Source organism: Coffea arabica, chromosome 10e (genome assembly GCF_036785885.1).
Source record: "Coffea arabica cultivar ET-39 chromosome 10e, Coffea Arabica ET-39 HiFi, whole genome shotgun sequence".
Lineage (NCBI taxonomy): Eukaryota > Viridiplantae > Streptophyta > Magnoliopsida > Gentianales > Rubiaceae > Coffea > Coffea arabica.
In genome coordinates, this window is record NC_092328.1 from 12,745,990 (window position 1) to 12,761,943 (window position 15,954).

The following is a 15,954-nucleotide window of genomic DNA, read 5'->3' on the forward strand; positions in this document are numbered from 1 at the left end:
GGATTTTACGCCGAAGGTTTGCATCATGCTAGGCCTACCCTTGGCACAAAAGGGTTCCCCCCGTAGGACATGCATCCGAATTTTTGGAACATCTACTAACTCTCGTCTTTTTCTTTTTCTTTGTTTTATTTTTTGCTAAAAAGGGGCTAAGCCAAGGCTAAATCTAAAAGCACGTCATTTCGTACTTTCAGGTAACATTTAACCATAGCTTCTCGACGAAGCCCCATCATAACGCGATCCCGAAGTAAGGCCCAAAGGAATCGTGTAGACATGAGTACCCAGCAAGAGTCATCGGAAAAGACCGTTGCAACGACCCAGCCGGAGATCGCAAGTCCCGGGGTTCAGTTGACCGAATTGCTCACCAAATTTGGGGAGATGGCATCTGAAATGGCCGCCCAAAAGAAATTGATCGACGAGCTCGTTAGTAGCGGAGTGCAACCCGAGTCTCCGCCCGTCAGACAACCACAATCCGAACCATTTGTTATTCCGCCAATTCAAACCACGTTACCTTTTGTTATTCCTCCAATTCAAACTACATTTGAGGGAATTGTCAACCCGCAATATGCTTACACTCAAAATCCTCCGTTCTATCCTCTCTATGGGCAGGGATTTCAAACCCAAGGTGGCCAAGGTGGTCCAAACATGCCTCCAGATCCACACGCCTTTTATCAAACTACTGCAGAGCCCGTTGTGCCGGAGCACGTTTTTCAAAACAAGCCAGAAATGGGAGAGTCATCTGCCCCAATTGATCTGAAGTTACTTAAGCGGTTGGACCGTTTCGATGAGTTCATCCGCAAGAGCCAAGGGTTAAGCAAACAAGGGGTGTTAGATTACGATGATCTGTGCCTATTTCCAAACGTGCAACTGCCGGTGGGGTTCAAGACCCCGAAGTTCAACAAATATGACGGTACGGGCAACCCAAAGACGCACTTGCGTTTGTTCGCTAACAAGTTGGGTAGACCAGTGGATGATGAGAACTTGCCGTTAAGGTTATTCCCGGAGAGTTTAGAAGGCGATGCCCTTGATTGGTATTCAAATTTAAAGCTGGAGGAGGTGAAAACCTGGCTCGATCTGTCCAATGCTTTTATCAGACAGTATGAGTATAACTGTGAATTGGCACCGACCCGGACTACTTTGGAGGGCACAAAGAGGCAACCATCTGAGGATCACAAGACATACGCCAAAAGATGGAGAAAGGTAGCTGCTAAGGTGGAACCTCCGATGACTGAGGATGAAATTATTCGCACATTCATAAAGGCGCATGATCCTCCATATTTCGAAGAGATTTTTCGTATGACCGGATGTTCGTTTGCTGCAATTGTAAATAAACTCGAGGAGTTTGATGACTTTGTGAGAGCCGGAAAAATTGTCAACGTCTCTGCCCTGAAATCGCAAGTGGAAGCTTTGCAAGGGCAAGGGAGTAGTGGGAAGAACCCGCAACTTAAAAAGAAGGGGGGGAAGCTGCCTTCATATGGAATCAAAACCCTTCACCCAGACCCCGATATCAACACAATCCAACCTACCAACCATATTACCCTTATTATCCAAACCCACACCATGTATATACTACCAATATCCACCACCCTCGACCTCGCCCAAGCTATCCTAACCCACCTTCAGTTCCTTTTCAAATCTCTCAACCAAATCCACCCCAAAACCGACCTCGCCCACCGTATAACCCAAGATTTCCTCCACCGAATAGACCTGATTACAACCATCCTCAACCTACTGAACTTTACAACCGACCCCCTAGCCGTACATTGACCAATTTAGGTAAGCCTTTAGACCAATTGTATGACCAGTTAAAGGCCGGAGAAAAATTGGTATGGTACCCCCTCCTACCTATCCGTATGGCATGCCCGCCTGGTATAACCCGCAAGCTGTTTGTGCTTATCACTCAGGGACACCCGGGCATTCCACTTTGGATTGCAAGGCTCTCAAACATAAAGTTCAAGACATGATTGAAGCCGGAGAGATTGTAATTAGGAAAAGGGAGGCACAAGGACCGAACGTAAATAGAAACCCCTTGCCGGAGCACGCTAATATCGTTGGGGTCATTCTGGACGATGCAGAGTATGTGGAACAAGTCAAGAAATTGGCGAGGGAAGCTGAAGTATTTGGGATCACAGACCAGCCATTTGTCATAGAATTGCCATTCGAAGAGGATGAAAAGCCTTTTATCTTGGATCTCACGCCAGCTGAGAGGGAGGTTTTGGAGCCCGTAGTCATTGAATTCCCGAAGCAAGAGCCTGTTTTAAGTCTGCAACAAGTGCCATGGAATTACGATGAACCCGTCATACAGATTGGGGAGAAGTCAATTGCAAAGAAGGAGGTGTCAGTGGTTACCAGATCGGGGAAGACTGCCGGTCCGTTTGAAACTACCATTCCGATACAAGCAAATAATTCCGAGCCGCCTGCTAAACCAACAATCACCGAGAAAGAGGCTTTGGATTTTCTTAAAAGGCTCCAGAGAAGCGAATACAATGTAATCGAGAAGCTAAGCAAGTCACCTGCTCAGATATCCATGTTGGACCTGCTCTTTTCATCAGATATGCATAGGGACGCGTTGATCGAAGTATTGACTAGAGCTCAAATCCCTAGGGATATTTCAGTTGATAATTTCTCGCATGTGGTTGGAAGTGTGTTATTTACCAAACAAATTACTTTTTCTGACGATGAATTGCCGGTGGAGGGTATTGGACATAACAAGGCCCTATACATAGTTGTGAGGTGCAATGGGAAAATGCTGCCGAAAGTATTGATTGACAATGGCTCTGCACTTAATATCTGTCCTTGGAGCACCTTGGAAAAGCTAGGGTTGCAAGACATAAAGCTGAGGCCTTCAGGGACTATAATTCGAGGTTTTGATGGAGCGCAAAGAGAGCCAATAGGAAAAGTGGATTTAGTCGTCGAGATAGGGCCCGACCAATTTCAAATAACCTGCCAAGTCATGCACTTTCTTAGTGTTTACAATGTTCTACTTGGAAGGCCGTGGATTCATAAGTCTGGGGCTGTGCCTTCTTCATTACATCAGTTGCTGAAGTTTGTAGTAAATGACAAGCTGATAACTATATTTGCCGAAGAGGATTGCCTTGTAATCACCGATTCTGGGTCAAAAGAGGATGGAAGCCGCAATGTCACCATGACTCCTCATAGCACGGCTGACATCGTCTCTGTAAGTTGGATCACAAACGAGGAGTGAGCTTTACCAAAGGCCAGTGTCATGATGGCCAAAGAAATGATCCGTGGAGGCTATGAATTTGACAAAGGGCTGGGACGAGATTTGCAAGGAATTCTGAAGCCAGTGGAGATTGTGGAGAAAAAGGATTCATTTGGTTTGGGTTTCCGACCGACTGCCAAGGACATCAGAGAGATGAAGGAACGCAAGAAAGCGGAGAAAGAAGGAAGGCAAGGGGCTCTTGACATTCCACCACTGCATTATACTTTCCCACGACCAGCCGAGGTGATCATGTCGGAAATTAACCCAGTTGATGAAATTGAAGCTAGTTTGGCCCAATTGTTCATTGGGGCAACATTTGAAGATAGTTTTCCAGACAAAGCTGAATTTCCTGACATCCCCGAAGGGTCAATTCCCAATTGGACAGCCGAGTTTCTGCCCGTTCGGAAGGAGTTTCGATGGCCAAAAATAAAATTATTTGATCCTTTGGATATCACAATTCTGGAATTCGATAATGGCAATCTCTATATCACTCACGATTTGGAGGTCTGTGAATCCGAACTCCAAAGCGAGAGTGATAATGAAGAGGTATTCGATTCTTTTGCAAAGGATCTTGAGCAATATGAGGAGAAACCAAAACTGAACTTGGAAGAAACAGAAAAGGTTAACATTGGCACTAAAGATGAAGTTAAGGAAGTGCAAATTAGTATTCATTTGAATGAGGGGCAGAAAAAGGAGATGCTTGAATTTTTGATTATGTTCCAGGATGTATTCGCATGGTCCTATGATGATATGACTGGCATTTCAACTGATGTGGTAGTGCATACGTTGCCCACCGACCCTACTTTTGCACCCGTGAAACAAAAACCCCGAAAATTCAAACCAGATATGAGCCTCAAAATAAAAGAACAAATTAAAAAACAACTCCAAACCAACATTATCATTGTTTCCCATTACCCTATTTGGCTTTCGAATCCAGTCCCTGTTCCAAAAAAGAATGGAGAGGTGCGAGTTTGTGTTGATTATAGAGACCTCAATAAAGCCAGTCCTAAAGATGATTTTCCACTGCCGAATATTCACATTCTCCTGGACAATACCGCTGGGCATGAGATTGAATCCTTCTGTGATTGCTTTGCTGGATATCACCAGATTTTGATGGCGGAAGAGGATAGAGAAAAGACCGCCTTTATCACCCCTTGGGGCACGTTTTGCTATCGGGTGATGCCGTTTGGTCTAAAGAATGCTGGAGCTACCTATCAAAGAACCATGACTACCCTATTTCATGATATGATCCACCGAGAGATGGAGGTCTACGTGGATGACATCATAATCAAGTCTAAAAGGGCGGAGGACCACTTGGATGATTTGAGGAAGCTATTTGAAAGGCTGCGAAAATACAATTTGAAGTTAAATCCTGCGAAATGCGCCTTTGGGGCACCAGCTGGTAAATTGTTGGGTTTCATCGTGAGCAAGAGAGGCATAGAGATAGATCCAGCAAAAATCAAGGCGATTCGAGATATGCCAGTGCCAAAAACTCAGAAGGACGTGAAAAGCTTTTTAGGGAAGATCAATTTTATTGGGAGATTCATTGCCCAGTTAACGGCCACATGCGAGCCGTTGTTCAAATTATTGAGAAAGAATGTGCCGTTGTACTGGAATGAAGAGTGCCAACAAGTTTTTGACAAAATTAAAGATTATTTGCTGCAGCCTCCGGTCCTGGTGCCACCCAAACCGGGCCGACCATTGATCATGTACTTATCTGTGCTCGACGGAGCGGTTGGTTGTGTCCTCGGGCAACACGATGACTCTAGAAGGAAGGAGCAAGCTATTTACTATATAAGCAAGAAGTTTACGCAGTACGAGGCTAATTATTCGTTCATTGAGAAAAGCTGCTGTGCATTGGCCTGGGCAGCTCAAAAGCTGAGACACTATCTGTTGAGCCATACCACTTATCTTATTTCCCGATCCGATCCTTTGAAGTATCTCCTGGAGAAGCCGATGCTAACTGGACGTCTAGCTAAATGGCAGATAATTCTCTCAGAGTTCGATATTGTTTTCACTTCACAGAAGGCCGTCAAGGGGCAAGCTATAGCTGATCATCTGGCGGAAAATCCAAGGGACAATGATTATCAGCCACTTCACACCTATTTCCCTGATGAAAAGATCTTATTTGTAGGCGCCACGGACGATATAAGTGAGCAGAGCCCTGAATGGAGGCTTTTCTTCGACGGAGCTTCAAATCCTCTAGGAGCTGGAATTGGAGCTGTTCTGGTTTCGCCCGAAGGAAAACACTACCCTGCCGCTGCCAAATTGCAATTTGCTTGTACCAACAACATGGCTGAATATGAAGCCTGCATTTTTGGTCTCAAAATGGCTTTAGAAATGGAGATCAAGGAGTTGGTAGCTTTCAGTGATTCAGATTTGCTCGTGCACCAAACCTTGAAGCAGTGGATGACCAAAGATTCAAAGATTTTGCCCTACCATTGTAGTTTGCTCACTCTGGCCAAGCAATTTCAAAATTTGGAGTTCAGACATCTCCCACGAGCCCGAAATGCGTTTGCCGATGCTTTGGCCACTTTAGCTTCTATGATCCAGTATCCAGATGAGTTGAAGATCGAACCAATCCAGATTCAATTTCAAGACAAGCCTGCCCACTGTTGGGCTGTAGATAAGCCTTCTGACAATGTTCCTTGGTATAATGATATTAAGGAGTTTCTCAAAACTGGATCTTACCCCCTGCATGCTAGTACCAAGGACAAGAGCTTTCTGCGTAGAATGGTTTCAAAATTTTTCTTGAGTGGAGAAGTCTTGTATAAAAGAACCTCAGATTTGAACCTCTTAAGGTGCATTGATGAAGATGAAGCTCAGTATATGATGAAGAAAGTACATAGTGGCGTTTGCGGACCTCACATGAATGGCCACTTGCTAGCAAAGAAAATCATGAGAACCGGGTACTTCTGGCTTACTATGGAGCGTGATTGTATAGATTTTGTCCGACGATGTATAAAATGTCAAATGCACGGTGACGTTATACACGCTCCACCCACTGAATTGCATAGTATGATCGCCCCGTGGCCCTGTTCAATGTGGGGTATGGACGTGATTGGTACAATTGATCCACCCGCCTCGAATGGACATCGATTTATATTGGTGACAATCGAGTACTTCACCAAGTGGGTTGAAGCGGAGTCATTCAAACATGTGACGAAGAAGGTAGTTGCCAATTTCTTGAGAGATCACATCATCTGTCGCTTTGGGGTGCCCGAAACGCTTATCACTGACAATGCCAAAAATCTGAACAATGACATGGTGGATGGACTATGCGAGCAATTCAAAATCAGACACCGCAACTCCGCCATTTATAGGCCTCAAATGAACGGAGCTGTAGAAGCCGCGAATAAGAATTTGAAGAAGATTATCCGCAAAATGACTGAAAGGCATCGCGATTGGCATGAAAAGTTGCCCTATGCACTAATGGCGTATCGGACTTCTATCCGGACATCGACTGGGGCAACGCCATATTCACTGATGTATGGAATGGAAGCTGTATTACCAGCCGAAGTTGAAATTCCTTCGTTGCGGATCCTTATGGAGGCTAAATTGGAGGAGGCTGATTGGATAAAGCAGCGCCATGAACAATTGACGTCGATCGATGAAAGGCGATTCAATGCTATTTGTCATGGTCAGTGTTATCAAAAGCGTGTGGCCCGGGCTTACAACAAAAAGGTCCATCGGCGTGCATTTGAAGAAGGTGACAAAGTGTTAAAGCGAATTTTGCCAATGCAAGATGAAGCTAAGGGCAAATTCGCTCCAAACTGGCAAGGGCCGTTCATTGTCCAAAAGGCATTACCTGGCGGAGCACTTATCTTAGCAGAAATGGATGGACGAGCATTCCCTCAACTCATCAACTCAGACATGTGCAGAAAGTTTTTCATTTGATCATTCAAATTTTCTTTAGAAATTCATGCAAATGATGAAATGCAAGTCAGGCCATCTTCTTTTACACTTAAAGCATTTTATCCCTACTTGTCCCCTTTGAGCCATCAGAATTGACAAAATTTTCGTTTGATAACCCCTGAGAATTGCAAACCCCACACTGGGGCAAAATTTTTATTTTGAAAGAAAGATGAAGAAAAGAAAAAGAACCCCACACTGGGGCAAATTTAATTTTTAAAGAAAAATGCAAAAGTGAGGAAAATGCAATGAAAAATGCAAAGAGTGAAAATCCGATCAAACTGGGGCAAATTTTCCTCGGTTTCGTTCAAAATCGGAAATGATTCCAAAATAGGGCAATCTCAGTTTATTTTACCCCTGGCATCGAATTTGCTTTCAAGCTTCAACTTTTTTGGAAACACCCCACCTGACCTCATCACAAAACCCAAAGTCCTGGCTTTCGTCGCTTGGTGCATTTCTATTAGGAAATTTGATAGTCAACTGGCAAATGATGTCCATAATGCTTTCGCCTAATCTTACAAGGGAAGTGCATTTTACTGATACCTGAAATCTTTCATTCATATTTTTGAGTCGATCATGGCCAAGATGTTTCATTGTTCTTTAGGCGAAAACCCGAAAGGGCGCTTTTTTTTAAAAAAAAAAAAAAAAAAAAAAAAAAAAAAAAAAAAAAAAAAAACAACAAAACAAAAAGGGTGGGGGCAACCTTGGTGAAAACCCGAAAGGGCGCCAAGGTAGGTTTTCTCAATGAGACATGCACGAGAAGGAATAGCTGGTGACCTGTTCCGCTTGGGCTTTCCCTCATGATTGTGACACTTCTGCCGGTATCGAATTCCGAAGCAAATATGTCCAAAGTCTCGAATATGATATTCGTTGGCCAAGTTTTGTATTTTTCTTCATAAATATTCTTTTGCAAAATGTATCTTTATAAATTTCTTGATTTCTCTTGACTATTTGCGTTCAATTGCTATTGGTTTGACTACATTCTTTTGCATGATCATCTTTGCCTGACATAGGAAATCATCTTGCACATATTATTGTTTCTTGTATGACTAATTTTCATGCATCATTCTTGCACCATTGGATTTGAATGGATGATAACCCCAGGGTTTGTGCAAGAATCAATCATCTGTTAAAATGGGTAAAGTACAACAAGGTTACATGGATTTGGTGACGTAATGAAGACGTACTTCATCAGTCTCAGAAAATCAGAAGGTTTCGAAATTACAAGTTCGGCTAAACTAGACGCCGCGGAATAGAGGCAAAAGCGTCATAAGACTCATGTTTACACGATTCTCAAGGCAAACCGGATCAGATGATGGTGGCAAGTCCATTATTTCTTCTTTTCTTGCAGGAACCTTACATTTACAAATGAGAACAACCACTCTCCTCTTCACACCGAAATCAATGTCAGAAACAACTCCTCAGTAATCAAAGACGAAATGATCACAAGGAACAACATCAGCTATTGTTTTAGCTAAACCTCCCTCTTGGTACCAAAGGTTGAAATACTCCCAGGTAAAGACTCAATTCATTATTCAAACTTCCCCAGTGAAGTCCCGTTTAAATTCCTGTTCGGGTCAGTCCCGTTTAAATTCCTGTTCGGGTCAGTCCCGTTTAAATTCATGTTCGGGTCAGTCCCGTTTAAATTTCTGTTCGGGTCAGTCCCGTTTAAATTCCTGTCCCGTTTAAATTCCTGTTCGGGTCAGTCCCGTTTAAATTCCTGTTCGGGTCAGTCCCGTTTAAATTCCTGTTCGGGTCAGTCCCGTTTAAATTCATGTTCGGGTCAGTCCCGTTTAAATTCCTGTCCCGTTTAAATTCCTGTTCGGGCCAGTCCCGTTTAAATTCCTGTTCGGGTCAGTCCCGTTTAAATTCCTGTTCGGGTCAGTCCCGTTTAAATTCCTATTCGGGTCAGTTCCGTTTAAATTTTTGCTCGGGTCAGTCCCGTTTAAATTCTGTTCGGGTCAGTCCCGTTTAAATTCCTGTTCGGGTCAGTCCCGTTTAAATTTCCTGTCAGGGGTCAGTCCCCATCGTTTGAGTAATTCGCAGCCGAATAACACAGGTAAGTATTTGGTGTCTACTTCTTTGTCTCAAGTTTTTTCAAAACTCAGACAAAGAGGGGCAAACTGTAGACACCAAATTTTTGGTGTTTTATTATTTATTCATTTACTATTCATTTTTTGTTTGTTCTATTTTTATTTGTCAGCCATTTTAGCATAGCATTAAGAGAAAATCGAGGAAAAAGAAAAATAGAGTTTTTGTTTTATTTTGATTTTATTTATCTATTTTAGTCATCTCTACTTCATTTATCTTTTATTTGGTTCATTTAGAAAAAGAGAAAAAAAGAAGGAAAAATGAATGAAAATGAAAAAGGGAAAATGTAGAAAAAGATTGAAAAATGGCCATTTTTTGTTGTTTTTAGTTGTTAGTTTTTTTAATTGTTTTCATCATTATTAGTATTATTATTGTTATTACCTGGTTTTTAAAATTTGTTATTATTATTATTTATATTTTATCAATTTTGTACTTATTATTTTTAAAAAAAAAAAAACGCGACTTGCAAGCTGCGTTTTTGCAGCTTGCAAGGGAGGACCTCGGGCAGCCCTTAGCTGCAAAATATGGAAGAGGTTCAAGGTTTTAGGGTTGGCTGGCCTCCTATAAAAGGAAAGGAAGCCACAGCCGCAAGAAAAAAAAAACCCACGAAGAGAGAGAGAGGGTCGGGGGGAGACAGAAAACAGCAAAGGAAAAAGAAAAGAGCCGAGAGAAAATTTGGGGATGGGCGGCTCAAGAAAAGAAACCTACGGGCTGAGGTCTGTGAGAGAAAGAGAGAAAATAGAGGGCTGTGCAAAAGGTTAGAGCTTTGAAGGAGGGTTTAAGTGGGCGGCGGAGAGCAGAAAACAAGAAAAAGGGTTACGGAGGTTTTGGAGAGGTTACGGGCTGAGGGTTTTTGAAAGAAAACAAAGAGAGGACTGGGCGGCTGAGAGTTTGAGAGCTTCGAGAGAGTTGAGGGCCGCGAGGTTGGAGGGCCAAGGGAGAACTAGAGAGGGGCGGCGCAGCAAGGAGGAGGAGCCCCAGCGTCACCATCATCATCTTCGATTCATCAAGAAATACGAGTACTGCGAACCAGAAGAAGAGCGTTGACAGCCGAGGAAGATAAAGCTTTTTGGGCTGAGCAAGGACGCCCTATTCATCATCCCAGATTCTGTTCTTTCCTCTGGAAAGGGATAAAGGTAACGCCTTTCATTTGTTTTCTGCCCATAGCTTATAAAATCATGCCAGAAAGGTTGAAACTTTGCTGCGATGCTAGCTTTTGTTTTGCCGCGAGTTTTGTTTTTTCTTTTTCTGCACTTCTGTGATTGGCAACACGGTCAGGTTATCTGGCTTTGGGGCAATGTTATGAGAGTCATGTGATTGTGGATGGGCTGTTGTGAAGCTTGTCTGAGTTTTCTTTTTTCTTCTTACGCATGAGTAGATTGGGTTTGGACTGAAATAATTGCAGAAACAGATTTTTCTGGGTTCAAAATTTTAAGTGGGCGTTGATGCTTTCTTTGCTATTTTTCTTTTGTTTCCTCACTACTGAGATTGATGTTTGGTAGATGAATGGGGAGTCCAATGCAATGTTTCTGCCTTTAATTTACGTGAACCCATAGCTGCAGAAAGTTCCGCAGCAAAGAACAAAAGGAATTGCATTTTCTGTTCCGTTTTCTCTTCCGTAGCTGCTCTTCGAGTTTTTACACTTAATCTGCATGCCTTTTGTCCGGTTCTTGGAGTTTTAAGTCTACAAGTTTCATGTGGCAAAGTGAAGGGATTGTATGGGGGTTTTGTTTGGGTTTGAATAACGTTTGAGAGCTGGATTTTGCAAAGTGCTGAATTACAAAAGGTTTTGCTGCATTTTTGTTCCTTCTATGGCTGTTAGTTTTTTTTTCCCCTAATGGTCAACTCTATTTCTTTGTTCCAACCCTTCAGTGAAGTTGCGTGTTTAATTGAGGATGAATGAGGGGAAATTTGCTGTTTGATGAACTTATTTGCATGATAGAATGGATAGGAGCAATACCAGAAAATTTTTCAGAAAATTGTATGCTTCCATTCATCCGCTTTTCTTTTTCTCCTTTGGCTTGTTTTGGACGTTGATTGTTATGTTTTGTTGTTTTGGAATCAAGACATTTGATGTTAGGATAAAATACTAACTTGGTCTGGATGAAAATGGCATTAAAATGAACATAAGTATTGCAGGCAACATGGTCGAAAATTTTGCAGAAGCATTCTTTACGTGGTTGCATGAAACTTGCATGTAAAGTGTTCTAAAATAATTGCACTCCAACCCCTTGGCTTCTATCTAATCCCTTTAAGGCCCATAAGCTTTGAAAATCAATCAATTGGGTCCCTGAATTTTTGCAGCAATATTATAAAGGCTCAATTAAGTTCTAATTTTTGCAAATAGATCTTAGAATAGTTGGATTTCAAGCCATTACTTGACTTTTTCTTTGCTTTTGGATTTTGAAGTGCCTAGAAGTGTTTGATAAGCTTGAGTGTTTGGTTAATGTTCGCATTTGAGTCCTTGGTAGCCTCAATCTTTCAACTCGATTGCTTGTTTGTTTTCATTTGTTTAGGTGGTACTTAATGCATGATTTTGTGAACCTTATGTCTACATGAGCTTATGTTTGCCTATTTTCTTTAATTTTCTTAAACAAATTTGTTGCTTGACCTTTGTCTTGCTCTGGGACCTTTAAGGTTTTTAAAACGTTTTAATTAATTTCGGTTTGATTGATTAATGGCTGCTTTAGGGATTCTAAAATGCAAGTGAAACCACTCATTGACCCGTATTTGATCTTGGGCCCTTGAAATTCTATAATAATTAATCGGACTTGAGGGGTTGTTAATATTTATAAGTGAATCATTAGGAGTGTTTACCTTAGGACTTGGTTGATAATCTCTTTTTCTTGGTAACCGTGCATTATTTGATTGCATGTTGAGATGGTTTAGATGATTGGTTGGTCTAATTTGTTTTTTTATTTGATCATTTCTAAGTTGCAAAGTGAGGACGGATTCGATGTTTGATGGATTTCGATTGTCATATTTGTCTTTTATCATTATATTGGTGCATTAATCCTTTCCTTTGAATGGTTTTAGCCCAAATTAGCTCCTTCTTTAGTGACCATAGCCCAAGTTGAGTCTTGTTCACCTTACTAGCATTACACACGGGGGGAGGTACAATTTCTTTTATCCCTTTTTGTCTCTCCTATGTGATCTTATGTGTTATGTGAATATGCCTGTCTACTTCGCTTTCCTTACCTCCTTGCATGCATTTACTTACTTTACTTTTATTTAAGTTTTATGGGGTATGTGTACACCTCTTGGCTTGTAATAGATAGGGCTTGGCGAGCAATTTGGTCCATTTACCCCTTCCCCTTTATGTTTTTACGGGGTATGTGTACACCTCTTGGCTTGTAATAGATAGGGCTCGGAGAGCATCTGGTCCATTTCCCCTTCCCCTTGGTTGCTTGCTTAATTGCTTTATTAGGCTCTTTAAGTTATTCATTATGGGGTATGTGTACACCTCTTGGCTTGTAATAGATAGGGCTTGGAGAGCATCTGGTCCATTTCCCCTTCCCCTTGGTTGCTTGTTTTTGTTGCTACATGTTTAATTGCTTTATTAGGCTCTTGCATCTAGTCGAGCATGCTAAGTGTTACGTGTTACGTGTTTACGAGTGTTTTGGCATGTCTACTTGCTTTCATAGCCATGAATGAATGGAATGGATGAATGTATGTCACCATACTAGTCCAATGCTAGTTGTGGCTCATTATTTCATTAGGAATTCATAGAAAGGGCTAGTCCAACGCTAGACCCAATAGGTCATCCCCATTCATTAATGCATTATTTGCCTGTTCACTACATATCATGCATTTTTCCTTAGTTTTATCATCTGGCATGCTCCTCGATTCCCCTTTCCCCTCACTTTAGGTCTTGCATCTCATGCTAGTTAGGGTACATTTGCCTGAAGAGTCCCCTTAAATATAGGATATAGACGAGTGTGGCTTTTTCTAAGCCTTAGCACGCTTATATTCCCTCTATCAAAGGAAAAATCAAGTCACAAAGTTAAGAGTCCCCGTACCCGTTTTGCTTGCATTCCCATAGGATTCATGCATTTCATTCATTCAATATCACTTACTTTATATTCCATTCCTCTTTCTACATTCTCACTTCACACTACTTTCTACATTCTCACTTCACACATGCACCTTATGGCATTTTTCACCTTATTATTCTTTACTTACTTTACCTTGCAAAGACATTTGCACACCTCCACTTATATCTTATTACTTTTATCATTTTTCTCACTTCACACAAACTCACACTTTCACATGGCATGCATTCCACTCATTTTTACGTCATTTAGGATTACGTGTGACCTCTCCAAAGGATCATTATTGGGCTTCACAATTAATGTGATTGGCACCACTCAACCTTTGAAGAGAAATTTCCCCCATGTCCCCCTAGGTCTAGGTTTTTGCATTCATATAGACATATCCAACACGCGATACATACCTTGGGTAGAAAAATTAGGAAAAATTGGTTTAAGTCACGCAACTAGCCTTGGCTAGGTCGAAGGGGTGCCTTGGATTTTTATCCTTGCCTTCCCCTTCGTCAAATGTGACCCCCGATCCCTCTTTTGGTTACGTAGACCCAAAAGTTCTCTAAAAGGGTTTATTTACTTTTTTCATTCAAAAACAAAAATCATTTTTGGGTGACTTGGTACACCCTAACTCTATACCAAGTGGCGACTCCATTTTTCAAAAAAATCCTTTTTGAACTTTATATGGCCAAACCGTCGCTTTATCAAGTCCCATGGCCTTTATTTTCATTTTGCACACGTTCACACCACACTACACACACCACACATTCATTCAAAAAGTGGGGCGCGACAGTTGGCGACTCCACTGGGGACTTCCTAAGTGGGTCCGAGCATTTGATTTAGCTGTTCTTTTCCTTTTTCTACCTTTTTTATGTATAGCATGTGGATATTAGGGTTGCATTTTCCCTTTTTAGGACCCTTTTCCTCACGCGCGTATCAAACTATTCCCTCACTCACGTACGTGTGATTGGTTGATTGGATGTATGTTTACTTGTTTATCTCGCGCTTGCATTGCATTTGGGGGGGGGGGTGTCACCTTTAGAGCCTCTCGTGGTTCTCAACCCCTTCCCTCAAAATAGGAAAACACTTCATACGTGCACGTTTACTTGCTTTTATCCCATTTTATTTTATTTTTCGTGGGCGTTTCCCACACCGCCTTGTAGGATTAGGATCGATTGCCTTGGGTAGGCGGCTGGTGTGCTCTGCGCCCATAGCGCTACCTAAGGGATCACTCGAGCCACCGATCAAAGGCCCTGGGAGTGATGACCCTTCGCCTTTAGGTCTGAAGGCTTGGGAGCCGAGACTTATCGAGTCTAGTTGCATTAGTGAGCCCCAGCCTCATGCATCCATGTTAGAGTTTGCCTAGGTTAGAGTCAGCCTCACCCTTTTAAGCACGATAGGCACGAGGGAGGGGGTTCCACCCCTTTTACTTGCTTTTATTATATTTCTTTTCTTAATTGCTCCCAATGTGTTATGTGTACTATCAATTGCACTAACCATTTCTTTGTTTTCTTGGCTTGCATTCATATGCCTTAGCAATAAGAGGCCTCTTTGGCACTCTTTTAGTGACTTACCCACTAGATAACTCACATGTTTAAATTTCAGTCATTACAATTAATTTTCAATAAGTACACTTCATTTTAGACCTTTTCCCCCCGATGCATTATTTATGTCCTTTAGGCCATATTTGCCACATATTTACATCGCTTTAATAACTGGCATCACGCATAAACCATAGAAAGGGAATGCCACGTAGGGAATCCCGTGTTTAGGAATAAGCCGCCACATGTCTCGGATATTTAATCCAATGGGACTTACACGTTTACTATTTCTGTATTACCTAAAGGGTAAAATCCTGAGGTAAGGTACTAAAGTGAATTTCTTCCCCAGATGGCTCCGTGTAGAATGCTCAATCAGATACCTCGTGAGCTAGTAGATTGGAAGAACAATGTGGCACATGAAGTGAACAGACTTTTCCCGTATATAGGACATTTACCTAGTCTCTTGAACATAACTCCGAATGTAGCCATTGTCCAAGCTTTGCTCGAGTTCTGGGACTCGGACAACTCTGTTTTCCGATTTGGAGAGTGCGAATTGACACTAACCCTGGAGGAGATAGAAGGATTGTTACAAGTGCCTGGGAAAGGTCACCCTATGGTATACCCAATGAATGGCACCAGAGAACAATTTTGTAAGTTCTTAGGGTTGAAACAGTTTAGCATGAGTCAACACCCGGACGTAAGATCATGCCCGCTGGAGTTCTTATACAAGCGATTCGGGGAAAAGGAATCCTATGATCATCACCACGAGGACTTTTTCGTTAGTAGAGAACAGTGGGAAGAGAAACGAGTACTAGCTTTTGGGATAACTCTGATTAATCTACTCCTGTTTCCGAAAAAGCATGGGAAAGTTACGTTTTCAACGGTCAACATGGTTCAGAGTGTGTTTTTGGGAATTAGAGGAAAAACTCCTACCCTAGTACCCGTTATCATTGCTGACATTTTCGCCGCTGTTACTGAATGCCGAAAGAAGAGAGGGTTTTTCTATGCATCCAACCTGGTACTTCAAATATAGGCGATGGAGCATCTGTCAAAAAGAACACTGAATCCGTTGGGATCATGCCTTCCAACCACAAATTGGGTTGAGTCGCACCGAGAGAGGGTTAGAAAATACTATCGAATAGAGTCTCCG

General features: G+C 42.0%; 1 protein-coding gene across 1 annotated transcript; it reads left to right on the top strand.

Moving 5' to 3' along the window:
* The first annotated feature begins 642 nt into the window (after nucleotides 1–642).
* On the top strand, nucleotides 643–3,202 carry LOC140015109 (uncharacterized). Its single transcript, XM_072066995.1, has 2 exons — nucleotides 643–1,243; nucleotides 1,803–3,202. Exons 1-2 carry the CDS (start codon nucleotides 643–645, stop codon nucleotides 3,200–3,202), a joined length of 2,001 nt encoding a protein of 666 aa, XP_071923096.1.
* The last annotated feature ends 12,752 nt before the right edge of the window (nucleotides 3,203–15,954 follow it).